The sequence below is a fragment of the Rattus rattus genome, chromosome 2 (assembly GCF_011064425.1).
Source record: "Rattus rattus isolate New Zealand chromosome 2, Rrattus_CSIRO_v1, whole genome shotgun sequence".
NCBI classification, from domain to species: domain Eukaryota; kingdom Metazoa; phylum Chordata; class Mammalia; order Rodentia; family Muridae; genus Rattus; species Rattus rattus.
Genome location: NC_046155.1, coordinates 158,631,946 through 158,646,371, shown reverse-complemented (window position 1 = coordinate 158,646,371; position 14,426 = coordinate 158,631,946). Strand labels below are relative to the sequence as shown.

Below are 14,426 nucleotides of genomic sequence, written 5' to 3'. Positions count from 1 at the left end.
TGTTTAGGGCTTACTGGGTCCAGATTTTGAAGGTAGAACCAGAAATTTCTTGCCTTAAAGGTGATGTAATGGGTTTCAGGGGCGCCATGAACACAAAGCAAACTCTCACACTGCGGTGAGTTGGAGGCCGTCTTCATTTTGTCAGGGCTTTGTGAAGTATGGCACATAGAATTATATGAAAATTTGACAGTAAATGATAAATATTTGGTCTTATTGCCCTGACCAGACTAACTCGATACTCTGGACACCATGAACAAGCACAGTAATTATGATCTGGGCTAGCCTGCAGCCATGGTGGCTTCAGAATCTAGTACAGTGGCTGTGGTTATGGATGTGGAGACCCTGGCAGTCTGGGGTGTGGCAGTGACTGTGAGAGCTCTGATTATGAGTCTGGCTACAAGGGCTGTGGATGCACGTTCCCACCCATTATGCCTAGGATGTGGACTCTCTGGTCTCTAGTAGATTGTTTTCACATTCAATAATAAGTAATATCAAGAACCATAATAGTAACAGGAAGAGTAGCAATAGGAGAACTCTCTAAAGATGGCTTCACTCACTCTACAACTAAATTCAGGATAGGGTTAGCTGTGCACAAAAATTGACTATGCCCCACAGTTTTCAGTTTATCGCACAGATGACCTCACAACGCCAGAATTCTTTAACTTTGTAATTGATTTGGTATTTATTTCTTCACCTTCTAATAAATCCACATGTTTAGTAAAGAACATATTCTTTCTGTTTATAAATTTAATTATGTGTGCATGCTGATGAATCTAAACAATTCCATTATGAAGGAAAGAGCCCATAAACATACAAACCATTATAAATTGCCCTAATAATAGTTTGGGATTGAATTAAAAGCATCGCGAAGATCAATAAGTGATACTTTTCTGTTTTCTTTTCCACAAGGTAAAACTCACATTCAGGTCAACAAGAGGCTGACAACATAACTATATTTTCATATGTTAAACGTGATTTGTTACACTTACGGATATTTGTCAACTTGCTCTCAACTCACATTCAGTAAGCTTCCTGCTTTAATTATAAAATCAATAGAATATTTTCAATTAAACCATATCATTAAGCATACTGGGGAAGGAAAGTAGCTCTGCCAGAAAAGTTTTTGAATTCTCCAATCTCACCCTACTCCTTTGTACATTCTTAGTTGATAATTAAATGTGCCATTGATCTTTACGTTAGCAATTAAGCAGGGCAATTTTTCATATGAGGTTAGTTCGTACTTAATTCAGCAGCTTTTAGCTGCACTTATTCAGTTGACTGATTGTCTCATTTCACTCAGTTCTACAACAGGACTTTCTTCCTTCTACTCCTCATCATAGCAAAGTATTTTCAATCCAAATGTCTGCCTTGCAGTTCACTTCTGGACTGTCATTTGGAGCTTGCAATTGTTTGCTTGTGTGTTTATGATTATATGACAATAAAACTGGTCCCTACAATTTTATTATAGATACCACATTGGCTGTTCTCCTATCACATCACTGAAATGGCCTGTCTGCTTGGATGTTTACTGTCGTGCACAGCTCAAGCAAACCTCACCTTTCTATGGAGTTTCCGTAGGTTATGATCAAAGCAAACCTTAGTTCACGAGGAGGTTCTCACTGTGTCAGGACTGACTGTGATTCCTGAGAGCAGGTGTTGTAAACACACACCACTATGTTCAGCTTTGACCTGTTGATATATATATATATATATATATATATATATATTATATATATATATATTCTTTTACCATTTATCTTTAAGCATGTATATATGTACAACTGTGGATATGCATACAAATGGGCTAGACACAGGAACATAGAACTTGCTGCTTCTCTGAAATTGTGACTACGGGATCCAGGGTATACCACAGTCGAGTTCATTTTCATTTGTAGTGTTTACCTCAGTGTGAGTGCACGCCACTATGTGCATCAAAATGAGAGCATGGATGAACCTTTAGCTGTGAGCACACATCTCTGAAACTTGCCTCAGCTTCTAATGGCATCCTTAACTTTTTAATGGATGTGCTGTGTGGCTGGGGTTCAAAATGACTCATTGAGAAAGAGATTACTTTTTTCTACCTGTGTTTTTCTTTTTTTTTACAGAATGAACAGTAAAACCAACTTGGATAAAGCAGGAAAACAATTCACCTGAAAGCAAATATTAGTTGAAATATCCCTTTGGAAAATGTAAGTTTGAATCAAACTTTGCTTGGAAGCTGTTTTAGACAGAACCCATTTTTTTTCCCTTTTACCCAACAGGATGGTTATTTCCTTTGGTAGAAAGCTGATTAATCTAGTTGAGAAAAATATGTTATCATGAATGCCTTACGCAAACATCAAAAAAAGAGATAGAACAAATATATTCTCTGGTAATGTCACATAACGTGAAATATTGATTAAAGCTCAAAGCCTATAATATGGTTGCATTCCAATGAGGATCGAGCTTGGATTCATTTCCCATCTTTAAGAATAACATTTTTAAATCTGAGAGAAGTGGCTGTCCCCCTTCACACCCTTCTTTGTACCCTCATACATAAAACAATGCAATTAATACTTGGAGGTGGAAAGTCATAAGAAATTTGAAGCATCCTGGTCAAACAGTACAATCTCAAAAGTATAGAAATACTTCTCAAAATACTCAAACATTTACAAATCACCAATTTCTTCAGTGGTTGTGAAACAGAACAGTGTGGGCAAGGCATCCAGAGCAGAAAACACGGGACCAGGGGGAACGTTTGTGGCAATATTAACTTTGTGGATAAAAATATAAAAGTCTGTTTTACAAAACAGAGGAATTAGTAAAGACCCAGCTGGTACTATAAAAAAATAGAGAATAAATACGAACGATGAGGTAGAGCGTGGCTTGATACATAACTGCTGCATGAAATAGGAGGAAGAGGAGGGGCCAGAAGGAAAGGCATGCAGCGGGGGTCCTGAGCATCTTAGAGTCCAGTCTGGGGAAATGAAATGTCGAAAATGGATAATGGTGTAAAGGAAATATGTGAAAAGCTATTTAGGTGATCGTAAAATGAATTTAGTATCTTGATAATTTTGATTTCCACATTAAATTTTAATATTCTAATAAGCCAAAAGTGTTTCATATGATGATGAACAAAGTAATATATATGTATATTGTATATATCATATATGTATGTGTGTGTGTGTGTGTGTGTGTGTATCATGTAAACATGCCCTCTTAACTTGAAAGAGGACAGATCCTTCATTTGCCAATCCCAAAAACACATTTGGAGGTTACAAACTCACTTATTAGGATTTCGATGGATATTAGATGTTACAACTTAGCCGAATGATGTAAGTGAGAAAATGTTTAGAGAAAAGGGGCTGTCTCATATGAATGCTACAATAAGCCCAATAATGAATTCTACTACAGGAATTTAAATTACCCAACTTTGAAGGCATTGCCATTTTCCCATTAAAAAGGACACAGTGAGTTCACCGGTATTCTAACAAGGCAGAGAAGAAAGGTGCAACATTTTAATGAGTTATATTCCTCTCTTTGAGTTAGCAGAACAGATGAATGAGGTGTCTCTAGTGAATTCATAACTTGGTATGAAAGAAAGGAGGGCTCACGGGTTTTATCACGTGTTCAGCACTGAGTATATAAGCTTCCCCCTGCACGTGTAGATACTCACACTAAGGATCTTACCTTGAACAACAGCTCAAACCTTCCTCTCCTAACACAATGAGCAGCGGCTACTTTGGAGGCCTGGGCTGTGGTTTTAACAGCATCCGCAGACTGGGCTGTGGCTCTGGCTTCGGAGGCTATGGCTCTGGCTCTGGCTTTGGAGGCCACAGATACGGCTCTGGCTTTGGAGGCCACGGATATGGCTCTGGCTTCAGAGGCTCTGGCTTCAGAGGCTATGGATACGGCTCTGGCTCTGGCTTCGGAGGCTACGGATATGGCTCTGGCTTCAGAGGCTATGGATATGGCTCTGGCTTTGGAGGCCATGGATATGGCTCTGGCTTTGGAGGCTACGGATATGGCTCTGGCTTCAGAGGCTATGGATATGGCTCTGGCTTCGGAGGCCACGGATATGGCTCTGGCTTCGGAGGCCACGGATATGGCTCTGGCTTCGGAGGCTACGGATATGGCTCTGGCTTCGGAGGCTACTGATATGGCTGCCACCGCCCCTCACACTGTGGAGGATATGGGTTCTCCAGCTTCTACTGAAATCCCACTCTAGTAACTCACCATTCGATATCTTCATTACTTGTTCTGAGAAATCCTAGCCAAGAAGCTTCGATGGTGCTAAGCCAACTGAATAGGTCAAGTTCTACAATTTTAAAGACTCCATGGATAAAACATGCCCACATCCTAAGCTTGGGGACTTACAGTGGGTTTGTGTCCAATTGCCAATAAATGATTCAATAAGAAATTGAAATGTGATTCTTTAAAAATTTTTTTGGGGGGTGTACATGAAAAAATGTTGAATCTGTCAAGAACAACAAAACGCATTCAAGAATATATACACCTAAATAAATACACAAACGCACATATATACAGACAGATATATAGAGAGGGCAAGAACAAGAAGGGCTGGGTGAGGGCTGAGTAGTATTTAAAGGGTAAGAAGATAGAAATATGGTTCCCATGACTTGGCCAGCACATGCTGGATACAAGTGTTTAAGTTTTATACTTTATCTAATAAGTTTAGAAATTTTGCCAGGTCAGGACCAGTGTTAACATTTGCTTCTTTAGTAAACTCATTTTGTTGAAATTGAGAATTGACCCAACCAACTGACAAGTTATCTACTTGGAATTTAACTAACCAATGGCCAGTGCTAAAACCCAACTCTCAGTGAAAATTTACTATGACCTGCACGTTCAGTTAAAACTGCTAGAGGTTGGGATTCCCCAGGGCTCCGGGCTGACCCAGTGACTAGGCACTCAGCAATGCTGTGGAAGGCTGGGTGGTATAACCAGATCCAGTGTCTTAGGATTTCCCAGAAGGCATTTCCTTTCTGACTTAGATAATACCTTTCCTGAAGTTATCACAAGGCTATAAAGGAGAAAAGTAAATTATTACTACTGTTGAAATTCTTAGTTTAGTCAATACTATACCAATTTGTTTTCTTTAAGATTTATCAATCAATTTCTATGTTGATAGGCAATGCTTTACATTTTTAAAGGTTTTACACTTCTGTAAACAGTGAGACTGTTTTCACCCTTCTATCCATAAACCAAGTAAAGACTCATGTAAGCCACGAGTAGATACTTCTAATGAGTAATAAAAGCATAATTTGTCTTTTGATCCAATGTATGGACAGAAAAATGTGGGGTCCTCAACAGGTTGCAAATCAGAGGAAAATAATGGTTTTGTTGCGTTTACTTTTCAAGTACTTTTTCTTGCTTACAACAGAGGAAGAGTCTTTGCACTGTATAGTTGTACATCTTCTATGAAGTTGCATTTACCATTTATCAAATTATTGAAAGGTTTTTTCATTTTTATCCCATATTATTTCCATGCACAAAATTATGCATCTAACAAGTAAAACATTCAGAGAGTATCAGAATCATAACCTGAAATTCTTAGCTACGATTTATTTGCAGTTATAAATCATTCTTCCAGTGGGCCTGACACAAAACCGTAGACATATTTAAAACATCTTGAGAATTAAGGGAGGAGATTTTAAGTAAAGAATGTGGTTCGTGAGAGTGAATAGAAGGGTTGACGATATCCACTACAGTTTTAAAAAATCTGGGTCTGCCTCGGAATGAAAATGGAAGGAAATTTGGCTACAGTTCCACTGACACTCAAGAAAAGGTTAGTGTAGCTCTACTGCTACGTTTACATGCACAGAAAGAGAGCAGGAGTTCATGTTAGTCTTGAAATACTTCTTAGAGTGTCTGATAAGCTTCTCAAGTTATTCTCTGGATGATCCATAGATTCGTATAACATATTAATAAACTCCATTCTTACAACTTATTGAATGAGTATTGACCACTCAATATTAACACTAGGTAAGGTCAAAAAAACCAAACCCATTAGAACAAAGAATGTGCCCCCTTTTTAAAATTATAGATGGAATATTACTGTCTTAAAAATCATGTCATTCAAAAAATATTATAAATTCCAAGAAAAACCTAACATGATAATTATGGTCATACAATAAGTTATGTGAGACTCAGCTTTCAAGATGTGGCTTCATGTGGGTAAGGTTTAGTCAATTTTAAAGGCAGCCTTGGGCAGAGCCACCTCATTGGGATGAGCCAAGGGGACACTAAAACCAATTATACAATGTTCCTAAAGAATATCTATCACAATATCTACTCCTTCTCATTGTGCCTTACATTTACTGAATTTAAGTTCTTTTTGAGTTGTAAAATTGTTTTACATGCTACATAACTCTTATTATTTAAGTTACTAAGTACTAAATTAAGTTATTATTAGTTCTTTAAGTACTAAATAACTTAGTTATAACAAACTAACTGGTTTTAGAAAGGTTAGGGACTTTTTTTTTTAGGATGTTTCAGCTGTTTTTAGGGCAAAGGTTCCTATGCCATAGGAAATATTATCTCAAAATCACATGAAAGTAACGAAACCAACAGAAGAGTCCAAACAGAGAAAGTGGTGGAGGGTCCATGCCATCTACTGAGCATGGTGAACTAAATAATGTAGAGTCGAGTGGGTGGGGTATAGCCATGTCCATTGTACCTCTTCATCCCTTCATGCTGGTAGAATAAACAGTGGCAAATTCAAGTCAGGAGATCTTTGAAATGATACTTGAAGGAGTCAGACCTTAGAAACAGACTGATAATGAGAGAAACAAGATAAAGAGAGAGGGTGCAGATGTTGTCTGTGGGAGACCTGGTACTGGACTCCCTATGGAGACAAGATGAAGACCCTTACAGAGAGTTCCGCCAAGAAGTGAAGTGAATTTTCAATCACTGTCATTGTCTCTCTTTCCACTTGTAGCTCGATTGAGTTATGTCATTAAGCAGAAATAAATATAACATAATTGAGTGTGATTCCCAAAAGAAATATGGCAATCATACTAACTCAAGATCTTATACTTCTAGAAATCAGGTGGCAATTTGTGGCTTGTCTTTGCCTTACATGATAGAAAATATATGTCTTTTGAAGCACAGATATATTTCAGTCTTGATCTGCACTATTTCCCAAAATGTTGTGGATTCAAACTATAGCAGTGTCCCCCCAAAAATGATCTTAGAAGAATTTTAATTTACACTCAAGAACACTTAGTGCGTTTGGTATTGTCTAATAATAAGTAATTCTGTTATGGTCTATTATCTTTGCACTTGGAAGATACAATGACTCTTTCTAATAAGGTTAAAGCATTAAGTTCTGAGACAAACTCACTAAGTAGCCAAATAAATCTTAAACATCCTTAACAGATGTTGGCCAAATGACAGTGGATGAAAGTGCTGTCTCAGGTAATTGCTATTCATGGAATGACACAAAGGAGGCCCACGTGTTTTATCATATCCGCGGCCCGTGGTATATAAGCTTCACTGTCAGTGCTGGTGCTCACACTCAATCTCTCCTTAAACACAAGAACAAAACTACCACTCCTGACACCATGAGCTACTACAGCAGCTACTACGGAGGTCTGGGCAATGGCTATGGTGGCTTTGGAGGCCTGGGCTGTGGGTGTAGCAGCATCCACAGACTGAGCTATGGCTCTGGCTTCGGAGGCCATGGATACGGCTCTGGCTTCGGAGGCCACAGATATGTCTCAGGCTTCGGAGGCCACAGATATGGCTCAGGCTTTGGAGGTCACGGATATGGTTTTGGCTTCGGAGGCCACAGATATGGCTCAGGCTTCGGAGGCCACAGATATGGCTCTGGCTTTGGAGGCCACAGATATGGCTCTGGCTTTGGAGGCCACGGATATCGCTCTGGCTTCGGAGGACATGGATATGGCTTTGGCTTCGGAGGCCACGGATATGGCTCTGGCTTTGGAGGCCACGGATATGGCTTTGGCTTCGGAGGCCATGGATATTGAGAAGCAAGCACAAGACGTGGAAATACTGTTCTTTGCTTTTATTCAAGGAATGTTTAAACAGCTTCTGTGAACATTTTGAATCTTTATCCTCTGTAACCCATTACCAAAATGCATATTTAACACGAATAAAATTTTAATTTACTCTTCCTGTTTTTTTAATTACTGTTGCCATATTCTTTCTGTGATATCTTAGAGAAAATTTATGCTTTATATCTATTATCTAGTAAATGTTCGAAGCTTTTATTATTAGTTTAGATTCTTACCTTGCAACTAATATAAAGATTTTTTTAAATTAGGAAGTGTGTTGGCTTGAATAGTTTTGACTCAAGGGTCTCGATATACTGGCCCAAGGGAAGTGGCACTGTTAGGAGGTGTGGCCTTGTTGGAGTAGGTGTGGCCTCGTTGGAGGAAGTGTGTTTTGTGTAGCTGTGCTTTGAGGACTCCCATTGGTCAAGCCCCTTCCAGTATGGAAGGGAGACCCCTTCTAGCTGCCTTTGGATCAAGATGTAGAACTCTCTGCCTCTCTATCACCATGTCAGCCTTCACGCTACCATGCTTCCCACCGTGAAACCTCTGACAGTGTCAGCCAGCCCCAATTAAATGTCCGTTATAGGAGTTGTCTTTGTCAACTATTAAGGTCTCTTCACAGCAACAAAACCCCAACTAAAACAGGAAGTTCTGATATCTGGCTGCACACTATAGCTTGATGGAAATGATCTTAACTCATTTCTCTATGCAAGCTTAGAAACAGGTAGGTTATCTATGAAGAATAATGAGAAATAACTTGTTTCTCTTTGTTTGCTCAAGATACGAACTCTCTCAGATGTCTCTCAGTTGTGCCGTCGCCAAGAAAGCGCCTTCTTTTACTGTGCAGTGGAGTATTGCTTTTGGCTGTATCTTGTTCTGTGATACTGTTCTAGCCAATCACAGCATTGCCTGCCCCTAATCTTTGTCTTAAGGAAGGATAGGCCTAGGCGTCTTGCGTTGCGATGTTCCTTAGCATCTACTGAGAGCTACGATGTCTGTGGTGATCATGCTTTGTCAGAAACAAAGCACTGCTAAAACTTCTTACATCACAGGAAACTAATAAGATGATGGACATTCTATGACACAAATTAGTAAGACAAAACTGCCCTTACCTAGTTTCCTGCCAGAGTGAAATATAGATTCTTTATTTTTAAGATTTATTATCATTTTAATAGTGTGCATGTGTGTGTACACGCATGTGTGTGTGTGTGTGTGTGAATGTATAATTATTTGTCTTCCTGAGGGTAATACAAATGAGTAACTTCACGCAGAGAGGCCAAAGAGATCTAAATGTTCTGGAGTGGGAATTAGGGAATTATGGATGGCTGCCTGCTGCCTGACCTGGGAGTTAGAAACTGAATTTGGGTCCCCTATAAAACCAGTATGTATTCTTAAATGTTGAGCCATCTCTCCAACTCTATGAACACATGTGCTTTTATTCCAACAATAACTACTAATACTAATTTGAGAATCATGCATCACACATACACATGAGCATGTGAACAGAAATGCACCGAGTGCGCGTGCGCGCGCACACACAGGCGTGCGCGCACACACACACACACACACACACACACACACACACGCACACACACGCACACACACACAATTTATATGTTGTAAAGTGACTGATGAAAGAGAAAGCCAGATGTTTAAGAAATAGTTTGATGGAAACGGAAATACAAATTGTATTGATTGGATAAGGGACCAAATCAGTGTGAGGGAAGGAGCTGAAGCAGCGACCATGCTCCCGAGAGTTTAACTTGTTTGGAAGTGGATTGCAGGATGGAGTCCAGCTGCAGGGATTGAGAAGGCAAGATCAGGTGGAGACCAAAACCAAACAAACAAACAAGCAAACAAATAAACCCAAACTAACAGGAAAATCAAACAATCCAAATTAAAACAAAACAAAACAATAACAACGAAAAACCAAATCAAACAAAAGACACTTATGTAAGACCAGACAGAAACCCTCTATAGACAATCAGGCAGACAGCAGGTAAGTAAGTCACATTAGGGACCAAACAAGTTTGAAGGCCAGGGACAGTTATAAATTCTCTGTCTGTTGGCCTTGGATGTTCATACCAGGTGGTCAGGTCCCTTGGAATCAAAGTCATCATGATTCTAGGTGTAGACCTTTTTTTTTTTTTTTTTTTTTGGTGTTCAGGTGAGGTGACTATACTTTTTCTTTAGTTTGATATGTTCAATAAGTCCTTATATCTGCTTCCTTTTGACATGGTATTAACAAACACACATGCTCCCATGTTGTCAAGTATTAACACTTAATAAGATGGCATTCTGTCTACTCCTGTGAATAAGTGGTTTATCTGTGCTGCGTGAGATGTTCCAAGTGCATTTCAAGTGCCCACCCAGGTGCACAATTGTTCTCTCTCTTTAAAATGGAGAAGCCTTCACAACTGTCATTTTGTAAGGTACAGTCTAAGAAACCAGCATGCAGTATGCATTAACTTAAGTCTGGACACAGCCTGATTTCACTGACACCTTATAAAGACAATCTGTTTGCCACCGCCTTGATAAATGGCAAAGTTTTCTACAAAGAATTGATGGATGCAGGAGAGAGAGAGAGAGTGTGTGTGTGTGTGTGTGTGTGTGTGTGTGTGTGTGTGTGTGTGTGTATTTTAAGGGGAGCATTTCTGTTCTATTTTCCATTTGTTAAATGACCTTTAATGTTCTGTAGACATTCTCCATGGTGGATTGTGACACAAAGTGTTAGTTAATAGCACAGGCTTCTCTACCAACAAGAGCTACTCAGGGTTGACAGTTCTTGTCCTATTATTCGACTAAGACTGTGGATCCTGACTCTTTCTTCCCAGAGGTTTTCTACTCAGAAATTCCTTCAGGCCATGCATAACAAATTTACTTGAAGCTTGCTCTTCAACTTACCATCCCTAGTTCAACACCCAGGACATCAACAGTGAATCTGGACTGGATCTGCCTCCAAGGCTCTTAGCCAACACAGGAAATGACCAGGGACTCCCATTCTACCATGGCTTTAATCGTAGGCTGACATGTGTGAATCCTGCTAATTCAGGTTTGACCACTTACCATTGATGTCAGAGATCTTTGTGCACTTCAATTCACTTCAAAGAGGAGAAGGGTTCTTTGAATAAGTTTTCATGGAATAATTATTTTCTTTGATTTGCATGTTGATTTTTGTTTCAAATCACACAATGGAAATAAAAGGAAGGAAAGCTAGGCAAGAGGGAAGGAAGTAAACCGAAAGGAGGAAGGGAGAGAAAGACAGGAAAACTGCTCACATTAATTATGGTCGCTTCTTAATGGAGCTTGTGTTGGTAACAAAATCAATTATTGAATAAGTACAAAAATATTTGGTTGGGAAGAAAGAAATGGAGGGGAGGAAATTTTCCTCTTAAACTTAGGGGAAGGAAGGAATTAATTCACAAGTGAAGGTCTGAGTCACTTATTTACATGCCTTTTAAATTTTGTATAATAATTAAATGGGAAACAAAGACGGTCTGTGTCCAAGTTCTGTCAAATCGGAAGGAATGGATACAAAGACTTTCAGTAAATCTCGTTTGCATATACCACAATTAACTTTGCTACTGCAGTTTTAAAATCTAAAGCTCAGATGTTCTACATACTCTGGGCAGAGTTGCTCCATGGCTTCCACTTTAAGCGGGGCTCGGAAACGCTCCCTGTGTGCTAATGGCTGTGATTACCGTTCTATATGATTTATGTCCTTGAGTTTTCATTCTTTATTGCTAACTCTAAAATTTAATGACATGTAAACACACATTTACATTTGCTCTCTAAGGGGTGCTATTATAGGTGGAGATTGCCCTGTTGACACATTTTTTAAATGGTGGATTTTTTTATCGTTTAGGACATATAACATGTGATCACGCACCATAATTTTCAGCAGACGGGCACTGCATTGACCAAACATGACCTTGTCTAGCATCTACGTTTGGTTTAAATGCAAGTCTTGTTTGAAGCTTCATTTGAAGGATTTCTTTTTAACTTATTGCTGTTCAAAACTGTCAAGATGCTATTAAAATTGACTTGTACCCAAAGTATTGGTGCTTCTAATACTGTGGCTTTCTGAAGCAGATTTCAAACGCTATGCTTACATTCTTGACCGCATTCCAAAAACAAAACAAAAAAACAAAAAACAAACAACAACAAAAAGAAAAACCAGAAGCAAAAGAACCTGAAATAAATTTCCAGATTATGGTCATTAAAATAGTTCTGTTGGGGTGAAGCAATATTTTATTTCCATCTACCACAGTGGTTCTCAACCTTTCTAATGGAGTTCCTCATGGGGTGGGGGGTGGTCCTCAACCATAAAATCATTTGGTTGCTATTTCTTTTTTATTTATTAATCATTTTATTTATTTACATTTCAAATTACATCCCCCTTCCTGGGTACCCCTCCACCAACCCCCCATCCCATCTTCCCTCTCCCCCTTCCCTTTGCCTTTATGAGGGTGCTCCTCCCCCACTCTCCTACTCCTGCCTCACCCCCTCTAGAATTCCCCTAACCTCCCTCCCCTACTGTTAATGTCAGATAAGGCCATCCTCTGCTACATATGGATCTAGATTCCTGGCTCCCTCCATGTGTACTCTTTGGGTGGTGGTTTAGTCCCTGGGCGCTCTGGGTGGTCCAGTTAGTTGATATTGTTCTTCTTATGAGGCTGCAATCCCCTTTTGCTCCTTCAGTCCTTCCCCAAGCTCTTCCATTGGCATCGCAACTGTACTTTTGTTATGGTTATGAATCATAACTGTAAATATCTGATATGCAGGATGTCTGATAATTGACCCCCAATGGGGTGGAGACTCAAAGGTTGATGACTGCTGATCTAGTACATCAATTACATATTTGGACGTTCTCTAGATGAAAAGAACAAGTTTGTTTGTTTTTTCTTTTTTTCAGAAGAAAGGGATGGGCTCTTCTTCCAGGAGAGACTGGAGCTGACATAGTGCTGTTGGGTATTGGGCAGGACAATGTCTTAGTGCTTAGTAATTCCATAGTCTTGCCTTCTACTTAAATCTTATCTTTCTGTTAGGAACACAAAAATAGGATTTTCAGCATTACTAGATCATGTACCTACACTGAATACATCTAATTATTCTGCTGAGAGGTGGGGAGAAGAAAAAACTACAAGTCATAATCTTTATTATGACCATGGGAGTGCTGTAGTGTGCTTGTGAAGGTCAGAGAACAGGGTACCAGGGTCCGTTTGAATCTCTCCTTACCCTTCTACCATGTGGTCTCCAGGCCTGAACTCAGTCTTCAGGCTTGATAGCAAGTGCCTTTGCCAGTTGGGCCATCTCAGTCCCTGCTGGTGCCCACTCTGCAGGCCTTAATAGTCGGAACTGTAACCAGTCCGCCAGGGAACTGTGATCACGTGAGTTAAGAACAAACACTAAGGTTCATGGAAGAAGTGGGAACGTGGATAGCTTCTTGAAGTATCAATGTGATGAAAGGCAATGTTTTTCTTACTCTTACTGGAAGTTGTTCTTAATCTGGTTTTCACTCGAATCACCTGGACCTTCTCATTCATTCGTTGCTGGTTGGCACTGTGAAGTCTAAATCTGTCATTTTTTTGTTTGTCCCTTTGTTGAAAGTCCTTTGTTTAAGATGGCTGTACCTTACTGTTGTGAAAAATGTCCCTGCTAGTATAATATAGCTTTAAATGTGCTGAAGTTAACAGAAATCTGAGAACCTTTAGGTCAAGTTCTACCGTGTTACCAGATGCGATGCTCAATGAACATTCAAGCTCAGCCACACTCGCCTGAATGATCTGAGATCTCTGTCTGCACCTTTGCACCTGTCCTTTCCATTTTTATTGGTTATCCTATTTATTTACATTTCAAATGTTATCCCCCCTCCCCACGTTCCCCTCCACAAGCCCCCATCTCCTCTTCCCTCCCCCTGCCTCTATGATGGTGCCACCCACCCACTCCTGCCACAGCACCCTAGCATTCCCCTACCCTGGGTCATCCAGCCACCACAGAACCAAGGGGCTCCCCTCCCAGTGACTCAAGATAAGGCCATCCTCTGCTACATATCCAGCTGAGTCATGGGTCCCTCCATGTGTTATCTTTGGTTGCTGGTTTAGTCCCTGGGAGCTCTGGGGGTCGGGGGGGGAGGTCTGGTTGGTTGATGTTGTTGTTCTTCCTATGGTGTTGCAAACCCTTCAGTTCCTTAAGTCCTTCCTCTAACTTCTCCTTTGGGGTCTCTGTGATCAGTCTAATGGTTGGCTGTGTACATCTGCATCTGTATTTGTCAGTCTCTGGCAGAGCTTCTCAGGCGACAGATATAACAGGCTCCTGTCAGTAAGAACTTCTTGGCATCAGCAATAGTGTCTGGGTTTGGTGTCTGCACATGGGAGGGATCTCTAGGTGTGGCCGTTTCTTGATGGC

At 40.0% G+C, this 14,426-nt stretch overlaps 1 protein-coding gene across 1 annotated transcript; it reads left to right on the top strand.

The window, feature by feature from the left end:
• The first annotated feature begins 3,705 nt into the window (after positions 1-3,705).
• Positions 3,706-4,137, top strand: LOC116893354 (keratin-associated protein 19-2-like). The gene has a single exon (XM_032895159.1). The coding sequence runs from the start codon at positions 3,706-3,708 to the stop codon at positions 4,135-4,137; it is 432 nt and encodes a 143-aa protein (XP_032751050.1).
• Positions 4,138-14,426: the final 10,289 nt, after the last annotated feature.